Genomic DNA, 23,942 nt, shown 5'->3' on the forward strand with positions numbered 1-23,942 from the left:
TGATGCTACCTGGGCCTCTAGTTATGCTGCTTACTTCAGCTGAAACCTGACACTCACCATACTGAAATCAACAAGAACAACATTGCTTGAGCTAACTTTTAATATTATTTCCCCTAATCCCATACTTGAAATTTCAGTTTTTGAAGCTGTATTATTTACAAATGATTTTGTAGTACGGTAGATGCAGAAGTAGAAAAATTTCTGCTACAGCAACATTCCCTGACTATTGTGCATACCTTACCAACCAACCTGGTGGGCAGAAATAGTTTTGCAATTAAATTAAATGCAATTAAATGCTATTGGGCAAGATGAACACCAAGTTACAACACTGTGTTATCTAGCAGCTCTGCCACTTGGTTGCCCCAACATGAAAACATAAGCAGGTTTTGGGGAACAGAAATGTATAAGGCAGCACCATTACAATTGCAGTCTCCTGCCCCCCACTGGACATGCAGTTACCAGCACATCTGCAACATATCTATTAGCACACATACAGTGGAAGTAAAGTACCATAAGCTGCCTCCACCATACATGTGTTCTGGAACATATAATAAGGAATAATATTTAATATGTTGTTTGCTCAATAACTTGTTTAAGGAAACATTAAATTCACAGGGGTAGCCGACATGGTACCCTCCAGATGTTGCTGGCCTATAACTCCCATGAACCCCTGCTGTGGATAGTGGTCAGGGATGATGAGAGCTGTTGTCCAACATATGGCAGGCACCACATTGGCTCCTGGCTAGCACAGGACTTGAAGAACCAGATATGGCTATTTCCTCTTACATTGCTTTCTTGGCAAAAATTGTTCTTGCCCCCATCCAGCTCCTAATAGCCCTACTGCGAGGAGGAAGGGGGAGTGTGGTGGTACAATGTGGAGCACATGTCTTTTGTCCACTGGAGGAGGGAACATTTTCATTAGAGAAGATCATATAAGAGAAAGTGCTGCAACTCCATCTAATGCAACACAGAGATCTTCTACCCACAAAACATACTTAAATATTCAAATCAAGTGTATTTAAGGTAAATATTCTTAAAAAGCAATATATTAAAAAGTTTGAAAGCACAAAAAAATGAAATAGGCAGACACAGATTCTACTCAGAGTCTGATAAAGACAAAGCAAGATGGCCATGCAGCTGTTTCTTGGAGCCTTGAAGGGCTATTATCAGAGACAGCAGAGATAAGATGAGTCGGGTTATTGTCTGGCCTTGACTGCTGTTTTCATCACATGCTCAATTCCAGGGGGGAGGAAGAACCAGAAATGAAAGGAAGTTGATGGTATTGTACTATGGCAACACATATGCTTAATTACTGGCATGTATGTGTGTGAGTGTGCCTGTGTGTGATTGCCAAGTTTGCAGCTGTGTATGACTCTAGTATGTGTGCACAAGTTTGCAAATGTGTCTAAGCTCCCCAAGAGGTTGGCAGCCCCTGCAATAAACTATGATTAATGTTACCTATGGCTTGTTTATACAAGCCAGCTTGATCACTCATGTTTTGAAGCTGACTTGTTAAAAAATACATTTTGCTGGTGCAGATGACACAGCCAGCTGTGGTTAATGAAAAAAACAAAAACCTCCAAACTCTTCCTCATAGCCATTCCAGGGGAAGGCCGTATTCCAGGGGAAGGCCATAGCTTAGTAGAAGAGCACATGATTTGCATGTAAAATGCCCCAGGTTCAATTACTGGTTTCTCCAGGTAATGCTGGGAAAGACTGCTGCCTGAAACCCTAGAAAGTCACTCTCAAGTCAATCTTAACAGTACTGAGATAGGTGGACTAATGGTCTGACTTGGTATAAGGAAGTTTCCCATGTTCCTATGAGAAGCGAGCAGGGTTTAGTATAATGTTCAGCTGCAGCTGTTTGTCAGTCATCCAGGTGGGCCAGGAGTACAAGCTCATTCATACACACCTGCATACGTTATCTCTTACAATCTCCCACCTTCAGAAGGCTGCATATTGCTTTAAGTATGTTGTAAGAGCTAGCTAGTGTTGCAAGGGGAAAACTCAAAAGTACCCTGGTTTGGTTTGAAGACATTTGATAGGTTGTGGTGTGTTGTTTCAGCTTGTGCTGTTTAGGTGCCTTGAGTTCCCCCACTGCAAAGTTTTGGAATCTTCACTGCTACACAAGTTTTCACTCTATAGTCTAGCTCAGAGATTTTCAACCTTTTTGACTCTACAGCTCCCTTGACCAACTACTACACTCTTTCTGTGGTTCCCCTGTGGGGAAACATGCTCTGAGTCTCAGAAGCCCAGTTATGTCACCCATTACCTGCAAAGCTGGCAGCCTCCCTTGTGGAGTGTTCCCGCAGCCTCTTCTGCTCCTCTCCTTGGGAATACTCCAGGCAGCCACCACCTCTCTGAGCCATCCCCCCAAGAGAGGTGCCTCCTCACACCGCCCCACAGGGGCCCCTGGGAACACAATGCCCCCAGCCTTAGCAGCCCCATGGAGACTAGCCAAAGCTAAACATGTAGCAAACAGCCACACAAGCCTTTGGGGGGAAGAGATGTGAAAGGGCATCAGAAGAGGGAGGGACAAAGGCCGGTGCTGCCTGTGGCACCCCTGACTATCATTCAAGGCAACCCAGGGTGCCACGGCACACTGGCTAACACCACTGATCTAGCTGCTGTTCAGCATGGCTCTGGGAGCAGTTTACAAATAAAAACATTAAACGTTTTTTGAAAATCCAACCCACCAAGCTGAAGCAGGCCGTTCAAAATCCAGAATTAAATCAGAATTAAAAGGGGCTTGTGAAGAAGGCGCAGCAGAGACTGTATTTTTTGAGAATTTTAAGGAAAAACCATCTTCCACAAAAGCTGCTGCTTGCCTTCTATCACTGTGCCATACAGAGCGTGCTCACGTACGGTTTATGTGTGTGGTACGGAAGCTGTACTTCCCAGGACAGAACAGGGCTGTGTAGAATTATTAAAACAGCAGAGAGCATTATTGGCTGCTCACTCACCACCTTAGAACAAATTTACACCACCAGGTGCCATAGAAAAGCACTAGATATATCAAGAGATCCAACGCACCCTGGTCACCATTTCTTTCAGCTCCTGCCATCGGGACGGAGATATAGAACAATGCAGGCAAGAACGAGCCGTCTCAGGAACAGTTTCTTCTCTAGAGCAATTTTGGCCTTAAATGGAAAGCCCGGACTTTGAAGTCATCTTATTTTACTTGTTATTTTGTAGTATATTTACTGTTTTTAATTAGCTTTTGTAATTTTGGATTATGCGGAATGCTTTATCTGAGTGGATGTAGCAACCGAGTAATTTCGTTGTTCCCGCAAGGGGACAATGACAATAAAGATATCTTATATCTTAATTAAAAGACCTGGGCAAATAAAAATGTCTTCTACAACAACAAAAATTGAGGCAAGCCTCTGTCTCCAGCCATCACCCACTCACTACAGTGAGGGTGGGGGGATACACAATGCAGGGCTTATGAGACCCATCTTAATGGTTAGCATACTGACTGTCCTTTCTTTTAGGAAAGCTGTAAGGGAGATCTGATAGAGAATTATGGAAGGTGTGGAGAATGTCCATTTAGACTTTCCTCCTGCCAACCTAGCAGTTGAAAAGCACATCAAAGTGCAAGTAGATAAATAGATAAATAGGAACCGCTATAGCGAGAAGGTAAACGACGTTTCCATGTGCTGTTCTGGTTTGCCAGAAGCGGCTTTGTCATGCTGGCCACATGACCTGGAAGCTATACGCCGGCTCCCTCAGCCAATAATGCGAGATGAGCGCGCAACCCCAGAGTCGGTCACGACTGGACCTAATGGCCAGGGGTCCCTTTACCTTTACCCTCACCTGAGGCCATCTAAAGAAGTTGAACGCTGGAAGCTTCAGGACAAAGCAAAAGAATTATACACAGTGCTTAGTTAAAACTACCGGTATGGAATTTGCTAAAAACAAGATATAGTAATGGTAACCAACTTGGGTGGGTAATGGTTTTTGTGTTTTTGGTTTTAATGGTTTTTGTGTTTTTTTAAGGTTAAGGCTATCAATGGCTATACAGTGGTGCCTCGCAAGACGAATTTAATTCGTTCCACCGGTCAATTCGTTTTACGAAAAATTCGTCTTGCGAAGCACCTTTTCCTATAGGAATGCATTGAAATTTAATTAATGAGTTCCAATGGGCTCCGGGGGACTGGCGACGGTGGCGCTTGCTCGCTTGGCTCGGGGAAGCCAGGCGGCGGCAGTGCTAAGGCAGCTGATCCTGGGCTGGCCCTAGGGCTCCTGCGCAGCGCGAGCAGGAGAAAGTGCGTGGCAGCTGCGGTGCTGAGAGGGTTGATCCGGGCCGGCCTGAGGGTGAGCGCCGCCCAGGCGGCGCTAAAGCGGCCGATCCCGGAAAACTTGCAAGACGGAAGAGTTTTGCGTTGCACGAGGGACTTGCAAGATGACAAGGTTTTCTATGGCCGCCGCTTCGTCTTGCGAAGTGCGGACATAGAATGTAGCGCGGGAAGGCGGCAAAGGAAGATCAGCTGTCAGCACGGGAAGCTGACAGCTGATCTTCCTTTGCCACCTTCCCGTGCTACAGCTGGTTTCCCAGGGCTTGCCAGGGGGGACGGAGCCGAAGCGCGGCGGTGTGGGGGCTGCCCCCGCTTGTCTTCCCCTTGGCTCGGGGAAGACAGGAGGCGGCAGCCCCGGCAAGCAGCGCTGTGCTTCGGCTCTGTCCCCCGGAGCCGAAGTGCAGTGGTGCGGGGGCTGCCGCCGCCTGTCTTCCCTGAGCCAAGGAGAAGACAGGAGGTGGCAGCCCCACTTTCTCCCGCAGCGCTCGCCCTCCGACCAGCCCGGATTGGCCCCCTCAGCACCACAGCAGCCGCCACGCGCTTTCTCCTGCTCACCCTTGGGCCAGCCCGGGATCGGCCGCCTCAGAAGGGCTCTTCTTATGTAGCATTTGTCATGACGGAGCAGCAGTACGCACCTACAATTTATAACCCAATACACACCACTTATTCAAATTTTGTTTAATTTCCAAGCAAAGGGTCTGCTGGTTTCTCTTTAAGGTTTCCAGACTCCAAAGAGAGCAGGGCAATTAAAGGCACAGAAGTCCTGTCCTCTATTGAGTCTGGCAACCCTAGGAATTGATGGGGCTAGTACAGAATTTAATATTTAAGCATTCCTATTAGTTCTTCTCTTTGGATACTGAAGCTTTTGTAAGACAAGTATATAAAGAATTGGAGATTTAAGTACCGGTAACAGAAGAGCCTGAAATAGCAACTACTGGATAGCCAACATGATGGACTCTAGTTGATGGTTGATCTAATTCAGGCATCCCCAAACTTCGGCCCTCTAGATGTTTTGGACTGCAATTCCCATCTTTCCCAACCACTGGTCCTGTTAGCTAGGGATCATGGGAGTTGTAGACCAAAACATCTGAAGGGCCGCAGTTTGGGGATGCCTGATCTAATTGATCATCTTTCCTGATTACTGGTCATGCTAGCTGAGGCAGGCAACGCATCTACTATTGCTGACAGTAAAATGTATACAACATTGGTTCAGAGAAGGAAAATTAGGTGGAATTTGTTATTCGCATTTTGAAATCGACAAGTTAACTAACATGTAACTATTGCATTTATTGTTACTGATTTTTAGTGGGAAACTAACAGTCTTCCTGCCCCCTCAAACATCCATACACAATTCCTTCCCACAAACTCCTGTCTAACAGCTTTCCATAAACACTGCTCTCTACCACCTCAAATTATTCAACTCCCTTGCCTCAGGCAGATGGTCTGTTCTTTGCACTCACCCCTAATCATGCCTTTAGTAGTACAGTAGTAGTAGTAGTAGTAGTAGTAGTAATTACTATTACAGTATTTTATTATTATACCCCATCCATCTTGCTGGGTTTCCCCAGCCACACTGGGTGGCTTACAGCACATCTAAAAACATAATAAAAACGTCAAGTGTTAAAAACATGCCTGGCTACAGCCCAACAGGAACCATTTTTAATACTAAGGTGAAAAGGCCAGTAAACATAGTATTTCCTTCCATAAAACCCCACTCCAGGTTCTGCTCCCTGCCACCAACTCTCTTTTAAAAAAGCATTTTTACCCTGCTCTTTAACTGAAAATGCTCCCAGAGAAGCTTACAAAAATCAGAAATAAGGTTGTAAGGCAGGTGGCAAGGACTACCCAAAAAACATGACACAAGGAAAAGAGGATAGAAATGAAGGGAGAGGGAGGGAGAAGCAAACTCAAGCACCAGTTATTAAAATCAGCTTCAATGCAGAAAACAGCATCTTGCAACTTCCTTTTCTTTCCTAGAGAAAAAGAAGGGGAGAAGAGAGGCGACAGCTTTCTGCTCCAAGCCCTTCAGGAAAGGGAGGTGGTTTGTGACAGGAAAGAACAGCAGAAAAAAGCATGCATGAGAAGGATATAAAATGGTACAAGCCGCTCCTCTGTAGGATTGTGGGGATATTTATGATGCTCTAACATACCAGCAGTTGCTTTTTTTTAAAAAAAAGGTAGAGCTGTGTACCTCAGCAACTTGCTGGAGGTTCATCTTGAACTTCTGAACACCAGAATGAAATGCACGATCTCCATGGTAACTGTGGTTGTGCAATGAGCAGTCTCAGGCTGGTCAACATATTTTTTCTCATTTCCCTCTTTTTCCTCAAGTTCACAAACTATTATTTTTCTGAATACCTGCTGAATCTGCAAAATTTGCCAGAATCCTCAACTTTTCTGTGGTGGCCCTCTTTCACTGCTGTGTTGGAAAAAGTTCACTACTGGATACAGCAATGAAATAATGATGGCTCTTGCATAGGATGTAAAGCATCTCTCATGAAAGCTCACTTTTACTTCACTGTTTACTATATGTCTAGAATTGTACTTATAAACGGGAATTGAAGATAAGGGTATATTTAAAATTTAAAGTAATTTAACAGTTAAAAGCTGGCTTTATAGGTCAGAAGCATCACCATGAATTATGTTTAGAAGCAAACTGACGGTCCCTAAGCTCTTTATGGTCTACAGACTCCTGCAACAATCCAAGGAAATTACCAAAGTATGAACAACAATGCCAAGATCCTTGGCCTCAGGAAGGCACACTGCAACTCAGATGTTGTCAATGCAACTCTTCTGGACGCAGTTATCTGTGTATCTACAATAAAAAAATATTGCAGCTTGCAAACTCCCCACTTCAAGGGAAATGTGACGCCCCCCCCCCAAGCCAAAACAAGCGGAGAAATTAACAACAGGAAAATAAGAGGAAAGGCTGCATTCTGAAATGGAGCATACATAGCTCCGCTGCTATCCAGACAGATGGTCAGCTTTATTAAGTAGATCTTAAGACTTTCCAGAGGATAGCTGTGTTAGTCTGTTGAAACAAAAAGTTTTGTGAAACCCTGAAGGCAAATAAATTGTGGACTAAGCTTTCATGGACTACTACAGCAACCGATGATGTGGATGTAGTCCTAGTCTTTAAGGTGCCAGGAGACACTCTGTAGATCTTGGAAGTGCACTTTCATTCCCTACCAACAAATGTTTGGGCTTGCATTCTTCGGCAGGCAGTTTCAACAAGAACGTGAAGAGTTTTGCATTGATTGCAGAACAATGAAAACACCAGTATCCTATGGATATATGTAATTAATGATAAAAAGTCACGAAGACCTATTAATTGGTTTTATCAGTCCTTAGGAACACAGGATTTCTGGGAGGTGGGAGGAATCCACTGCCCTAAAAAGACTGAGATTTGATTTAGAATGTTCAACATTGGTTGGCTAAGAAGGGGAGGAAATGCTTTGAAGTGTGCCAGGTTAATTTTACATGCTGGATAGGTCTGAAAAAATTGCCAAGAGTATTGGAACGGAAATATTTGAGATAGATGATTGATTGATTGATGATAGATATCTTATGCTGAATGTGGATTCAATGTTACATTCAAACAAAATCAGAACTTTAGTTATTTTTACTGAAATCCTTGTAAGCAATAGCATACTTTCCTTATATTAGTTAGCAAAGAAAAAAAGGAGAAACTGAAAACTGTTAACATAGTAATTCTAGCTTGCTCGAGGAGCTCTGCATGTTGGTGTGTGCTTCCTAGGAATCTCCTGGAATTTTAAAGATAGATTTGACAGTTATTGCATCCATGCAATACTTTGACATGTTACTTAGTTAAGCTACTAATTTTGTATGACAAATCATTTCTCAAAATGGATGCTTTAATGCAGTGAAGTACAGAAGACACGTCACTGCTTACTATATAACTTGGCTGAATCCATCATCATGTGAATGTGTTCAGCTTGTGCAACAGGAAGCCACCTTCCTTTCCTCCCCCTACAGTTCCCCACAGTCCCACCCCAAAATCTGCTCTACAGTATAGGGTCTCTTAAACCTCTGGAGTGGAAGTGAGGGGCTGGGGGGGGGGGGGGAGAAGAGGAACGGAAGTCACATGGCACAAGCAGAACTCTGTTCCACTAATGCACAGACACCAATGGAAACTATCTTTGTGGGATAGCATCATCTACTGACCAGGAACTCCACAATCAGGAATTCAATGCAGGTGACAGAATGGGAAGGACAAATCACTCCATACCCTCTGTCAGTCTACCTGCCCCCTGCTGGTAACCTTTTCCTCAGCTTTATTCCCTTGCACCCCAGTCTGTTTGTTAATAGGCATTTTAAACTTCTCTGCTAATAGGCTAGTATCTTGCATTTCGATACTAGTCACAGAAACAGCCAGTAAGGACACATGGACATCTAGTCCCCTAGCAGGCTAGTAAAAAAGAGATAGGAAAGACTGCAGGTGAGTAATTTTTGCAGGCTTATTTACAAGGCTATACCACACACTTCCCAAATTTATACAAGATTCCTGAAAGACTAGCAGTCTGTGCTGCCAACCAGTATGCTACAATAGGCAGAGAATTTGGAGCAGGTACATATCAATGCCATTTTCCTCTCAATAATCATAGTAGCTGAGCTGAAATGCTGCCTTTGCTCTGACACCCTTTCACCTTAAGCAATACTTCACCCAAAAGCCATTACAGTAAAACCCAATATAACAGCTTTGGCGTCTTTCCAGGTAAGTTTATTGGACAGGGAACATGCAGTCTTTACAACTCCATAACTTTACAAATGCCCTAGGTTGGGTACAAATGTCCTTCCCTAGTACCGGTATATTATGGTAACTATAAGGAAGCTACCTTTCCCATGATCTAGCCTCAGGAGTAGAAAATTTTAAATAAAGGTCTTTAAAGCAGCAACTTAAATCACCATTGAGAACCACCATTTAAATCACTTTTCCTCTTTATAACTCAGGTATTTCCTAACCAAAGTGCACTTTAAAGGGCAATTCAGACACTGATATACAGATAGTTTTATACTATCTAGGAATTACTTTTTTAAAAAACCACCTTTTTTGTTTATACAGCCCATATGCCTTTTGGCATGCAGTAATTGCTGGGGGGCGCGGGGGGGTTAAACCACTGAGCCTAGGGCTTGCCGATCAGAAGGTCAGTGGTTTGAATACCCCGCGACGGGGTGAGCTCCCGTTGCTCGGTCCCAGCTCCTGCCAACCTAGCAGTTCGAAAGCACGTCAAAGTGCAAGTAGATAAATAGGTACCGCTACAGTGGGAAGGTTTGCCAGAAGCGGCTTTGTCATGCTGGCCACATGACCTGGAAGCTGTACGCCGGTTCCCTCGGCCAATAACTTGAGGTGAGCGCCGCAACCCCAGAGTCAGTCACGACTGGACCTAATGGTCAGGGGTTCCTAATGGTCAGGAGTCCCTTTACCGTTAATTGCTGTTTAGAGATGAGAACAAGGGCGCCAAGCAAAAACATTTGCATGGAATTGATATATGCACAGGTATTTCCAAAAACAAGTGATGGGAATTTAATGGATCAATATCTTTCTGCAACATGTAAGATCACCATTCAAAAGTAACACTTCATTAATCATTTTTAGACAGCAAACTTCCCATTAATTTGTAGGTAATTTACTTGCAGACATTTATCTTCCCCGCTTCTAGCCTGAGATGAACCCACAGGGAATGGGCCCTCCAAGCCCAGCTCCCTATACACTCACTTTAGGCTTCAGGTTGGCCTTGTGCTTTCCTTCAACCACTTCACATTTCTATCCCTGGGGATCTGAAGGCTCATGCCTGTGCAGCACTCAGCACCCTTTAATTTTTGGTAGATGAAGGAAGCAGCACTTGTTCCAATGATTGGCTGGTAGATTAATTCATAATTTGAAAAGAGAGCACACTGAATAGGTCAAGCACTGGGCACTATCAACACTGTAGGAACTCAAATAGATAATGCTGATGAGGTACAGGAAGTTATTTCAAGAAGCCAAGTACACTACATGTAACTTGCAAGTTTCTGGCTCCCAATATTAACCACATGATGAACCACAATATTAGTCGCACCTGCTGTGCAAATTTCTGATTGGTCTAAAACATTTATCTTTGTGTTAACTGGCTTGATCATCCCTTCAAAAATAATCAATAAGATGTCACACGCAGTTTAAATCCTTTCATTTTATTGTACAGTATTTTAAAAACTGTGACCCATATAACATTTTGCAACCTCAATATTTCATCCATAACTTGGATAATTGTTTTCTCTCAAAGTATAAATAAAAATAAAAATTCAACCTGCAGTAATATGCACAAAGAGCTAATGTGTCCGGCATACAGTGGTACCTCTGGTTAAGAACTTAATTCATTCTGGAGGTCCGTTCTTAACCTGAAACTGTTCTTAACCTGAGGTTCCACTTTAGCTAATGGGGCCTCCCGCTGCCGCCGGACAATTTCTGTTCTCATCCTGAAGCAAAGTTCTTAACCTGAGGTACTATTTCTGGGTTAGTGGAGTTTGTAACCTGAAGCGTTTGTAACCTGAAGTGTTTGTAACCCGAGGTACAACTGTATGACAATATTTATTGGAATTTTTGGGGGGGAAAGGTTTTCTGGCAAAAGACCTGTGACCAGTGTCCTATGACCAATGTAACACATGACAATTCATTCATAGATACCCACAAATAAATGCCTACAAAGCAAGACCCTGTGCATATGACACTTTAGTATACATTCACAAATTTCAGGTCATCATCAAGTCCATAGGGGAACTACTAATTTATGCTTAACTGTGGCAACACTCTAATTAATTGTTTCTTTTTAAACCCAACATTTATCATCATGTTCCCCTGTTTAGGGAAGCTTTTAATGTTTAATAATTTTTTTTATTTTAATACTTCTGTTTGAAGCTGCCCAGAGTGGCTGGGGGAACCCAGCCAGATGGGCAGAGTATCAATAATAAATTATTATTATTATTATTATTATTATTATTGGCAGGGGAGAGAAATGCCACAGGAATTCCCTATGTTTGTGGTGTTTATTTTAAATTACATTAGAAATTTCAGTAATACTTTTGTGTTCAAGGCTGTCTTTAACCTTTTACAGAATTCCCTGAAGCATCTGCCCCAGGCCCACAGCTGCAATAAAATATGTCTCTCCCGTATTGGTATCTACAGCCACAGCAGGCACTGTAACTCTACAAGGGTTTGACTTTACCCCCAATGGTGCATTCTTCCTTTGCCAACCAACTCTTCCCTGAAGCAAGGCAAGAAACCTTCTGCTCTTGAGGTAAATTTTTGTATCTCTAGATAAGACTCCACCCACCTGTCACGTTTTGCCCACAGGGTGACCCTGATAAGGATCTGGCCTGTGGAACCAAAAAACCTCCCCATCCTAGATGAACTTATTCAACCTAGCTAGGGAGACCCAATCAGGCTGGCCTGCCTCCATGATGAATCTGAGGGAAATCATGGTGGGGTTCTAGTAGAGAAATACAAAGTCTACACTTTTCTAAACCATACCAAATTTGAGTCACTGATAATTAACCTAAAAAGATATCCAATTGCTAAACATATTAAAACATAAAAATACTATCTTTCTTCTAAAAGCAATAACATCTTCTAAAAGCAATAACACCCACCTTATCTAGTGGGCCTAATGAATATTAAATTGCCAGGGAAGAAATTATGACTTTTCTAAAAGGTGGTTTAAATGACACTTGGGACAACACATTTATGTGATGTAAGTTTCACACTGTGGTGTTACATTGATGAAAGCAAATATTGCATGTGCATTTCAGGTAACATTACTTTTTAAAGTGCTAAGAACTTCAAAGAGAACACAGTTAAAAATACAGATATATCTTTTTATTTGGGAGCAGGGGAGTATGTTTTGTGACCAACACAGCACACTCAACTAACTTAAGTTTTACTGCCCTAAGCTAACCCAATTTTGTTCCTACCATAACATTTCTTGCCAATTCACCAAATGAAAAAACAAAGCTACCAACACAACAAAGGGTCATTAAGCTATTGCCTATTTTGTTGAAGAGATCAGTATCTGAACTTTACAGGGAAAAATTCTGAGTCATCTCGCAAGTTATTATTCTGTCTGTTTTACGCACGTGAAAAATGCCATTTGGAAAAACTGTTGCCAGATAATGAAACTCTGAAAAACATCTTTAAAATTATATGGCTGGCATCTGTCTGTCTTGGGAGACAATGGAGGAGTGTGCCTTTGGGGGTGAGGTCAAGCTGTTGGAAGGTTTCAGCACCTGCTCAGGCTTTCATGGCATTATACCATCTCTCTTTAAATCCAGTAATACATGAAAAGTATTTTTATGGATTAAATTCATATTTCACCTGAAAGGGACCTCATGGATCACCTAGTCCAACCCCCTGCAGTGCAGGAATCACAGCTTACAGAATTCCTGACAGGTAGCCATCCAGCTGAAGGAGAGTTCAACACCTCTGTTCCAAACCCTCCTGAACCAAAGAGGATCTAGATGGCTCTTGTAGAAGAAACATTCCCATTAGGAAACAAGTAACAAGGGGAGCCCAGACCCCTGTCCAGTGCTGGATGCAGCTCTAGCCACAGAGCTTCATGCCTAAAGCAAGGAGCTGCAGAGGCTGGTGGCCAAGCCAGAGACTCTTATCTGCTCCATATGCCCCACCCAAACCCTGGGAGCACTCCCAACCACTGCACTGGCGGAGCTCTGAACAGATGCAGTAGGCGCTCACTTCTGCAACATGTTGGGTCAATGGCAGGCAAGCTGTTCCCAAAGCCACAGAAGCACGCCTGCCCCTCCCTCCCTGCCAGAACAGCAAGAGGAAGATCCCCTCAGGAACCTGTGTAACTCCTTCATCTGCCTTCATTTAGGTTCATGTATGGGGACGCCTTAATTTTGGCACTCTAGGAATTACAAAAGTGTAGCAACTGTGGATGTAAAAAATTGTGTTTTTTTAAGAGTACAGCAAACACACACACATTATGGAATGGTTAGAGCAAAACAAGTTACAGCTAAAAGAAAAGCAGCAGGTGAAAAGCTGAACTATGACTTGGGCTTCCTGTATGTCCTCCAAGACTGAAAATTGTGCTATGCAATACACCTCAAGCATTTTGACTTATACCCTTTCACAGAGTAAAGATTGTTTTTAATCCTTCCCCACCCCCCTGCGCCTTGACTCTGAGTTTCTCCTTCCCCACAGATCCACAACAGCAGCAGGAAGATCAAAAGTGGATGAAAAGATAACAGAGCTGGGAAGTTGGGGTTCATTAACTCATTTACTGTGAGATTTCAAGGGATACACAACCCCTGGCTGATAAAAAAAATTATCTTGGCTATCTGCTTTTCTACAAGGCTGAAAATATCCACTAAAATAGAATAGCCAAGAGGAATGGCTGAAAAAAAAATGCGGGGTGGGGGGCCTGCAGTAGGAAAGTTAACATTGTCTCTTACACAGTACTGCTTAAGCAGCACCCACAACCTGCATATGCAGAACCTCAGGACTTCATTTTCTCATCTATACACACTACAAGTTTGCAAATGAAGGTAAATTGCTTTTAGCCATAAGTTGCTTTGGAAGCATCTTACACAATGAAAGGAATGGTTGAAGTGTTTAAAATAAATGAATCACATTTTGAGGTTTCAACTTCATAAATCCAGATAAGCCAAAAGCTTCTGGAAATTTTCCCTTCTCCATCAGAGCTGAGAACGGTTTCAGTTTATACGGGCAAAACTGTTTTCCTCCTATGAGGAATTGTTTCTCTCCCCACCTTCTGTAAAAAGTGTATTTTGAAAATTCCAGTTAATTAAAAAGTGTATTTCGAAAATTCCAATTAAAAAGTGTATTTTGAAAATTCCATAAATTAGAATCCCAATTGGATTCTACCCATCAATTCAAAGTCTCTCTCTCTCTGTGTGTGTGTGTGTGTGTGTGTAAAATGTTCTTTAGTCATATTTAGAAATATGTAGTATTCTGAGCTACTCAAATAAACTTCATCATTCAACTTTTCCATGTCTGCATGTACAAGAGACATTAAGCATGAATTGTACTCTTCTAAAGTGTCATGGAATAATCCCTCATCACCAATGCCAGCAACGGATTTATCGTAAAACTTGCCATCACTTTAAAAAAATACTGTAAAAATTAATAATTATCCAAAGTACTGTTTGTTCTTTAAATTATAAAATATCATTTCCCCAAAGTAACAAATTATTCAAACATCACAATATAAACGTCCCAGTCAACACAGACACAGACCAACACTGCTTGCACAAGAAGTATGATAAATTACATGTTAAATGTTTAAGTACTTTTCATAATTAGTGGAAACAGCATGCATTCCTCTGTCCTCATTTTTTTACCACTTCCCACTTGCTCAACCCACACACTTGAAAGAAACCTAGTGATTGGTGTGCCTGTCTGAGAGGAGTGGATAGTGGAAATTTCCTCTCCACTCTTCATTTCGCAAAGTAACTAGGAAGATTTTATTTCCATGTGAATGAAGAAAGGCTCACAACACAGCCAGCCCTCTTCTGCCAGACATGTATATTGTCATTTGGGTTATTCTTTCTTATTTCACAGTGAACACTGCACTGTACCCAACAGTCAAATACTCATTGACTCGAGTTTGCTACACCTCAACTGTTTTTATATAATTTATTGTTTTAAGCCGCCTTGGATGGGCATTATCTGGAATTGAGGCTTAGAAGCACTGTACTTAAAAATAAATAAGCAATTTCTCTCCCAGGATTCTAAAGGCAATTCTCTGCAAGTTCCTCAATTTATACTTCCTTTAAAACAAAACCCAAGGAAACCTCGCCCTTTGGGGTGGGAGAACCCAACTATAACCTGGATGAAAGTATCAACCCATCCCTCCTCTCTCTCTCCCTCCCTCCCTCCCTCTCTCTGTCTGTCTGTCTGTCTGTGTGAGAGAGAGAGACTGAATCCAAACTAACATCCACAGAACAAAAGCGTGTTTGAAAAATAATGAGGGAAGAAAAGAGCGCTTGAGAAGTTCTGATGAAGGAAGAAGGCACATGCCTGCTTGGCGGCTTTTCAAACACCCACGGGAGTTAGCCTAAGCTGGATGGGAGTTACCTAGTGGTGGAACCAAAAAAGCTGCAGAAAATAAAAGAGAAAATAGACATCCCGTTCCGAAGCCTTTCCCCCTGCCACCCGAGCGCAGCCGGCGGCAGGAGCGTGGCGAGAGCTCCCGGCGCGAAAAAAGAGATGCAACAGCCCCCGGGAAGAGCGAACCCACGAGGGGAAATCCTTTCCTCCTCCCTATCCCGCCCCACCGACCCACCCCTCTCTCTGTCTCTGACATGGGGCGAGAGTGGAGGGTGGGGGGACTCCCTAAGCGGACCCTGCCCCGTCCACGCTGACGCAGCTTGCCAGGAAGGAGGAGCCTGGCAACGGCAGAAGGTGGTCCCTCCGTAACCCCCGAAGGTGGGGAGCCGCAGGGGGGGGTGAGAGAAGGAGAGGAAGGAGAGTCAGCTGGGGACACAAGCTAAGAAAACAGCCACCCCCCTCCTCACAATGGGCCCCTAATAGTCGGCTCCCCTGAGAAGGCGAGGGAGGAGGGGGAAGGCGGCAGGCAAAGCCACCTCTTTGGTGGGTCTGAGATGATGATGCCGCCGCCTCCGCCTCCGCCTCCTCCCGCTGTCACGTTCGGGTGGGCTATTTTTAGACGTGGGCAAGGCGCGCGCAAGAGCCGCTCGCGGCCCGTTGCTGCTGCCGCCCGCCTGGCCTCATGGCCCCCTCGCCAGGGAAGGAGACGGAGGAGAGATGCGTGGTGGGCAAGGCAAGCTCCCGCCACGCCGCGCCTCGCCTTCCCTCCCACCGCCCCTCGTGCCGGCCGCCCCCTCCCCTCCCTTCCCCGCGCGCGCTGGCTCGCCCTCCTCACCCCAGCTCTTGGCCGTTCGCCCCAGGAACTCGCCGCTGTTGGGGTTGTAGATGAACCGCCGCCACTCGGCCATAGTCTGGCTGAAGGGCTTCTTCTCCTCCTTGGCCATAAAGAGAGAGAGCGCGAGAGAGGCTGGAAAGAGAGGCTGGAAAGAGAGGGAGCTCGGCGGTTCGCGGGCGGCGGTTTTCCCCTGACGAAACAACAGCGGCTCCTCAGAACCGCTAAGTAACTCTCCCTCAGGCGCCCGGCGGGAGAGCAGAAGAGAGGAAAAGGAAAGAGGGGCTGGGCCAGTCGCACGCACCGAGCAAAACTACTCGCACCGCCTCTTTCCACTCCTACGTCAGAACCCGCCCGAGCCAATCGCCGCGCGGCCGAGGACGCCCCGGGCGCGCCCGCCCACCGCGCACCCCCGCAGCGCCACCTGCTGGAGGGACGGGGCGGCGACGGAAAGGGCTTGGGCGCGCGGGAGGCGGGCGGGCGCGCGATCGGGGCGGGGGGGAGGCTGGCTGGTCAGGACGCGCCCGCGCGCTCATAGCGGCCCACGAGTGCCCGCCTCCTGCATGTCAGGGATGCGGAGTCTCAAGCGCGCCATCCTCCCGTTTAATATTCTTTCCCCATGCATCACGTAAGGGTCTTCCCGCCGAAAGAGCAGCCTCATGCGGTCAACGGGAGATCCAGGGGGGACGAGACAAATGTTCAATTTTTCACACTTTGAGGGACAACTCCCGTCCCCTGACCATATATGGCATGAAATGTTGGAATACTCACGTTGGAAGAAGTATGGTTAAAGATGCGCGGGTTCATCTGTGCCTCCAAGCTCTTGATGTTGCGAAATGTTGTAGCCAGAAAACGGTAGGTAAAGAAACGCATGGGCTTCCTCCCAGCTCCTTCATGCAGAACTGTACAGGATGTTTGCCTGAGGTCTGAATTACATGTTGGCAACTAGAGCTGTAGACGGAGGCCCTGGGCGTTGAACACCCACAGTACATGCAAATATATATTCAAGACTTTTAATCTCTTCCTGGTGTGAAGATCTGAAATTCTGCCTCTTAAGCAAAACTTACAGAAGATGAAAGTTAACAATCCTAAAATAGCAACGGTGGTGTACTATCCGACCTGGAGCGGACTTTGATACGGTAATATGGCCCTCAATATTTCTTATTTTCACAATAATTCACTGAAGCAATTGTATCAGTTATTGGCAAATAACTAGTTTGCAGTTCCGAAAGAACTGAAAAATAAACGTGTTATCAATGAACCAATATTCCCATCCAAATATTAAACTGACACTAAACTGAAAAGTCTCTATATTTTCCTGTTCTCGTTCACTTTAATTTTTTTCCTCCTAGACTCTTAACTGCCTTGCCTCATGACATCTCACTCATTCTAAGTGTCTCTTCCTTCTTCAGGTTCTAATCACTGCCTTGGGGTGTTCCTGTGTCGATCACAAGCAACTCATCATTGACATTAGAAAAGTATTGCTGGCTCAGGCCAAAGGTCCATGTAGCCTGGCATCCTGTTCTCACTGTGGCTAACTGGATGCCTATGGGAACTCCATAAACAGGACTTGAGCACAATTCAGAACATACAGTACTGCCTCAGACAATGGAGACAGAATATAGCCATCATGGCTAGCAGCCATTAATTTGTCTATACCTTTCTTAAAGCCACCCAAGTTGATGGGTATCACTACATCTTACGTGAGAGAATTCTATGACTTATCTATGTGCTATGTGCTTCTGTTTCAGTATATCTGATGAAGTGTGCATGCACACGAAAGCTCATACCAAAATAAAAACTTAGTTGGTCTTTATGGTGCCACTGAAGGAATTTTTTTACTGAAGGAAGTTTTTTTCTGTCCTGAATCTTCCAACATTCAGCTTCACTGCCTAGCCTCCAAACCTAGTCTTACAAGTGAGGGACTTTCTCCAATCTTATATTAGCTATATTAAGTCAACTGTTTACTCCAAATGTTGTAACCTTTCCTCATAGTGGAGTTGTTTCATCCTCTTTTTCACTTTGATTGCCCTTTTTCTGTACACTTTCCAGCTCTAAAAGGGCTTGTTGGTATTGACACCCCTCTCCACTTCTTGCAGTCAACTGATTTTCCACCAGCTTCCTGAAGGCTCTCTTACCAGAACTTTTTGTTCCTCAGGTGTGCATTTGACTTCAGCACCTTTCTCTTGCAAACAATTTATGGATAACAGTGCAGGTGGAGGTTGTGTATGATCACTTGCTATTTGTCATAGCTGGGTGGGTAGCAGTAGTCCTACATAAAGAAGTTGTTTTATGTTGACTTCCAATTATAAGCAGGATACAAACTGGGACTTTCACAGCAGAACAAATAAATTTCCCAATGTTACCTATGGGGCACTCATTGGTTCTAAGTGTTAGCAGAATAAAAGAGGAGGACCAGGCTTGCAAGCAAAGTGTTTCTGTGGGAAAGGCCATGAGGAAATACAAGAACCTCTGGAGGACCACGGGTTCCTCATCCTTAGGATTGCACAGATTATAGTCTTGCACTGGTTTAGAAAGGGTGAGGGGCAAGCATATAAAGCACCAAAAATGATTGGGGGGGGAGGTATGTCAAGAAAAGCTTCTGCAGACTCAACCATACTGTCAATATAGATAGCAAGCGTCAATTAATTCACCACTGTCCATAGGACAGTCTCCTCCAAATCACATGCCTCACTGTAGCCATGTTTAATGGGGGGAAGGCGCCTCAGAGGGGTTTGGCACGCCTCTTTCTCAGGTGCCTCTCCCCCTCCGTTAAACTTTGCTATGGCTGCATTTAAAGGAGCATGAACACGCTTCAGAAAGCGCTTTGCCAACCTCCCTCCCTTAAACAGTTCACCTGGGCAACTTGCACTTCTTGCTTACGGTATTTGCCTGCCTGCCGTTTTGTCATCATGCTGGAGTTGGCATGGCCACACAAACCATTGGCCACATAAACTGAAGCATGATGGCAGCCTTAGATTTTTATGTATATAGGAAAATTGATAACTACCTCCTCCTATGAAGGCTTCCCAGTATGCCCATATTACACAGAGAATTGTGTGTGCCACAAGACCCAGAATGCTGCTGTGATTGAGTTTGGATCGGCAAGAGGAGGAAGATTAAAGTGGAGGTGCTGAATGATGGGAACCAGAGCTGGAGAAGGGAAGAGCTCCCTCTTCTGCCCCAACCTCTGCCTCTTTGGAATGAGGGCCTTCCTGCAAAGCGGAGAGCCCCAGTGGAGACTGGGGAGGACCAGGAGGCAGCAGTGACTGAAAAGGAATGAGTGCAATCATGTCACCTAGAACCAGGTACTTTCTTTGCAGATTGGACTGAACCCACTCACCCTAACAGAGCACACATTTGTAATCCTGATATCCCCGCTGGTTTGAGTAAGTTTGGAAAGTGAGTGTGCCATTCCTCATCTTTAAAAGCTTGGCAGGCAGGGCATGGAGAATTGACACCATTGTAATTTCCCTCTATTTATGAACTTCTTGCCTTGTTCCTGAACTCCTGAATCATGTCCCCTGAGCTCTACGTCTACTGCCAAGTCTGTTCCATTACTTGCTTAAATAAATGTCTCTACGGTCAAACCTCGGTTTACGTCTACCTCTGTTTGCGACCGCTTCGGCGAGCAACCGCCGTGGACCCGGAAGTGTTTACATCTGGGTTCCGCTGCATCGGATGCGCAGACGCGATCTGCGCAGCTCGCGCACGCACAGAAGCACTCTATCGGCGCTTCGCACATGTGCAGAAGCGTGCCTTCGGGGAGCGACCGCCTCCGCGGAACGGATTGCGGTCGCAAACCGAGGTACCACTGTATCTTGCGCCAAAGTAAGAGTCTTTGGCTGTGTGTATTGGGTAGAAGCAAGACAGGGTGGGCAAATTTACGGTTAAGGTTTTTGCATGCTAATAGGTAACAGTGTTAACTGTTATATGTCATATCTGCATGCAGACACTCAGAGCTGTTTTCTTCTGGCAACTCATTTTGCTGTCACTGGTACAGGACACAGAGCAAAACGGTGTCTTCCATTGCAGGTGCAGGTCTTGCTGTCATGATGCAACTGTCCAACTTTCATTGGCTATAGGAACATAGCAAATGTTAAAGTTGTAGCCTTTGGAGGACTGATGGAACTTCCTGGACAGCCTCATGCAATACTGCCACCAAGCAAAGGATCATTAAAACTACTATGTGTATGCCCTCTTGCCATGCAGATTAATATGTGCATGCAATTATCTAGAATGTTTTGTCAGCACTGTAGGGAAAATTGCAGATTAAGCCTGGTGTAGATGGCAATCTGATACAAGCAGAAGAGATTCCTATCCTAGCAGCCTTCATTTGAAAGTCGTGATAAGGAGCCACTCTGAGAAAGTGTTATGTTTGAAAGAGACAGAGATAGAAAAATGAATATCGGGGGGAAATGCACCATGATTAAATTGGTTCTAGTACAACTGTAACAAAAGAAAGCTTATTTGTATGAGTGGCAATTATTAAAAATAATACAGGAGCTGAAATCCTGCTGAGAAAGAAGACGTATGTTTATAGAGTTGGAGAGGATACATAAGACATTTTCAAACTAAAGGTGCCTGAAAGCATGTATGTGAATCTATATTTATGTCCCTAAATAGCCTGATGACTTATCTTAAAATAATAGCTGTCTTACTGAAATGTCTATACAGTGGTACCTTGAGTTACAAATGCCTCAGGTTACAAACGCTTCAGGTTACAAACTCTGCTAACCTGGAAGAGTTACCTCGAGTTGAGAACTTTGCCCTAGGATGAGAATGGAAATCGTGTGCCAGCAGCAACAAGAAGCCCCATTAGCGAAAGCACGCCTCTAGTTAAGAACAGTTTCAGGTTAAGAACGGACCTCCTGAACGAATTAAGTTCATATCTAGAGGTACCACTGTACTGTTCTTGGAATTAAAACTATTAACAGCTTCTTCCCTCTTTCATTCTTCACAGTCCTCTAAACACAAACACACACACACCCTAATTATTTTCCATGGCATTTAGACTACATTGCACCAGAGTCTCAGGGCTTTGCCTCAGGTCAATGTTAAATTTTTAGCTGAGACCAAGAAGCCACATTTTTCTATACTCATATATGAAAACACAAACATTGAATGCACGATCAATAAAAAGTATGACTTAATATAATTATATCAAATCCCCAAAATGGAATTAAATCAAACTTGGCACTTATCTTTGCTCCAACATGAAAAAACTGAAAAAGTAGCAAATAGCATTTTTTATAATAAAAAAAACCATGATGCAAAACAATTATTTTGTTGGTCAACTGATGGAATTGCGTTTTACTGCAGCTAAAGACTGAGACTGGCCGCAATTCTGTACCCACTCTCCCACGAATAAGCCCTATGGAGGACTTTTTTGCAGACATGTAAAGGATCACACTGTTAACATACTAGTGGAGAAAAAGGATTCAGAAACATACAGATCCTATGCTGTGCAAGAGGACACTCACTGCCAGGGGTTAAAGAACAAGTTAAAAATAGAAAGAGAATTCTCCCTCCCTCATCTCTTGGCAAGCAGCTCTTCCTGCAAAATCCCATCCCTCTTTGCTGAGAAAGGATGGGTGTTTTTCACAAGTAGCACGGGTAGCACTTTTTATTCTAGAAGGTATCACTGCTGGATCTTGCTACCACACATTGTGTGTGTGTGTGTGTGTGTGTGTGTGTGTGTGTGTGTGTGTGTGTGTAATGCATTAAATTTTTAGCCAATGTAGTTTTATACATTTCAGATGCAGGGAATGCAAAAATTAATTTGAGCATCATCACCCATCAACATGGCTTTAAACATCTTTCCTCGTTTAACTGTATCGATTGCACACTTATATGAATGGCCTTTTGCAGAGCCTTGCAGCCCTCTGATCAGCTTTCTTGCTCCTTCTCTCTTCACATTCTCCAAACATGCATACCAAGTAAAGCACAGGAGCTGCACACCCCCTATACCTTTAAAGCACATTTGAAGCACATTTCCCTCCTCAAATAATTCTGGGCCCTGTAGGTTGCTGGGAAGTATACTTCTAAGAGGGGTAAACTACAGCTCTCAGAATTCATTGAACGGAAAATGTGCTTCAGATTTTCTTTAAAGCTGTAGGGTGTTTGCAGCTTCAGCAAAACACAGGTGTTACAACAAGAATGTGTTATCACATTCCAATGGTTTCTTACTGTAAGGCAGAAATTTAAACAGACAGAGGATGTATGCTAATGTTGTGGTTTTTAAAATTCTATGTGAGCCACCCAGTGGTCACATGTTGTTAGGGGACCATAGAAATATAGAAAAATAAAGCAATGTTGAGAAGAGGATAGAGGTGGACTCAGGTATTTTGCTGGTTAGTCATTGTAATTATGCACAGGCTGATCCTAATCTATTTTCAAATGCTGTTTTCCAATCACCATTGACATTTGGCATCATTTAATCCTAATAAAGGACGGCTTTACTCTTCCTGTGTAGTAATAGCATGCAACACACATCTAGATTGTCATGTGAGGATAATACACTTTTATGAAATTCACATAGATGGAATTGGAAAGGGAAGCAGAATAATGTAAAGCAACATGGCACAAAACAGAAGGATTAGCTCTATAACTAGTGTGGCGAAAGTGAAATTGTGTGGGGGGGGGAAGCTTTCTGCTTCACTGTAAGAAACAGCAGACACATGCTTCTGCAAACTATCAAAAATGATAAAAGGCTTCCCGCTATAAAGCAAGGATGAAAATGTCTGTGTCACACTGTGAAAGCAAAGTGATTGCAAAGGTCTGGCTGGCTGCCATTGAATCAGATGAGTAGTGCACAGCTAAAAGGAATCATTGTATAAATTCCCATAAATACTCCCTACGCACTCAGGCAAGATTCTTTTATGGCATCAGGACAATGGTGAGAGAGCCCTGTAACTGAGAGGGGGGAAACGGCTTTGATAGTAAGTTAAATGTGGCAACTATTCTGCTCTAAACCTCTTGCCCCATCTGTGTTTGCAATTATAGGGTGTTGCAGGTCAATGGAAGGCCCAGGCTCTGCAGGGCTGTTGTTAAGACAATTAATTCTGTCAAGTAGTTTGCAAGTTTAAATGGTTATATAAACAACAAAGAGGAGGAGGAGACAGTAGATATATTTCTGAAATTATGTATTTAGTCCTCCCCATCATTTGGACTGTTTTGAATATTCTGTAAGTAGTAAATGAGGTGCCATATTTGAAAGCCACTTGACAAGAAACTGATAAAATTCAGTCTGAAACATGTATAATGCAAACTTTTGCTGTGCTGCTGTGTTTTTGCAGCACGATCAAGTGGCACTCTAAAACAAATGCTCGTGAGTCAGAGGGGACCTATAAATAGACCCTGCGTGCATGCAAGGACCCCTAACAAGGGCTTAATTGGTGAAAGGTAGCTTTTATGTAGTAGAGTCAGAAGGAAGATCGCTGTACTGTAATGAATAAGCCACTGGCATAAGTTGCCCTCTCTCAGATTTATTCATTTAACTGTGAGATGTGCGTCGTTCGCTGGTTTGAAAGGTCTTGCTCTTTGGATCCTTAAACCTAAACACTGCAAGCCCGTGCCTGTGAAAACTGTTTAACCATATATATTTAATAATTTTTTTAAAAAAAAATGTGTAATAATGGAATTAAACACTGCAGTGTGGGCATTGAAATGCTTGAGTTTTTCCAAGTCAGTTCACTGCAGCTCAGCTGCCCCAGATGCTGCTCACCAA

At 43.9% G+C, this 23,942-nt stretch overlaps 1 protein-coding gene across 1 annotated transcript in view; it reads right to left on the reverse strand.

The window, feature by feature from the left end:
* Window positions 1–16,505, reverse strand: part of ATP1B3 (ATPase Na+/K+ transporting subunit beta 3) — a 35,304-nt gene extending 18,799 nt beyond the window's left edge. Inside the window, exon 1 of the mRNA XM_035132995.2 lies at window positions 16,217–16,505. Coding sequence (XP_034988886.1) covers window positions 16,217–16,325 — 109 coding nt within the window. The 5' untranslated portion in view covers window positions 16,326–16,505. The remainder of the gene's footprint in view (window positions 1–16,216) is intronic.
* Between the last annotated feature and the right edge of the window lie 7,437 nt (window positions 16,506–23,942).

The sequence above is a fragment of the Zootoca vivipara genome, chromosome 5 (genome assembly GCF_963506605.1).
Source record: "Zootoca vivipara chromosome 5, rZooViv1.1, whole genome shotgun sequence".
Lineage (NCBI taxonomy): Eukaryota > Metazoa > Chordata > Lepidosauria > Squamata > Lacertidae > Zootoca > Zootoca vivipara.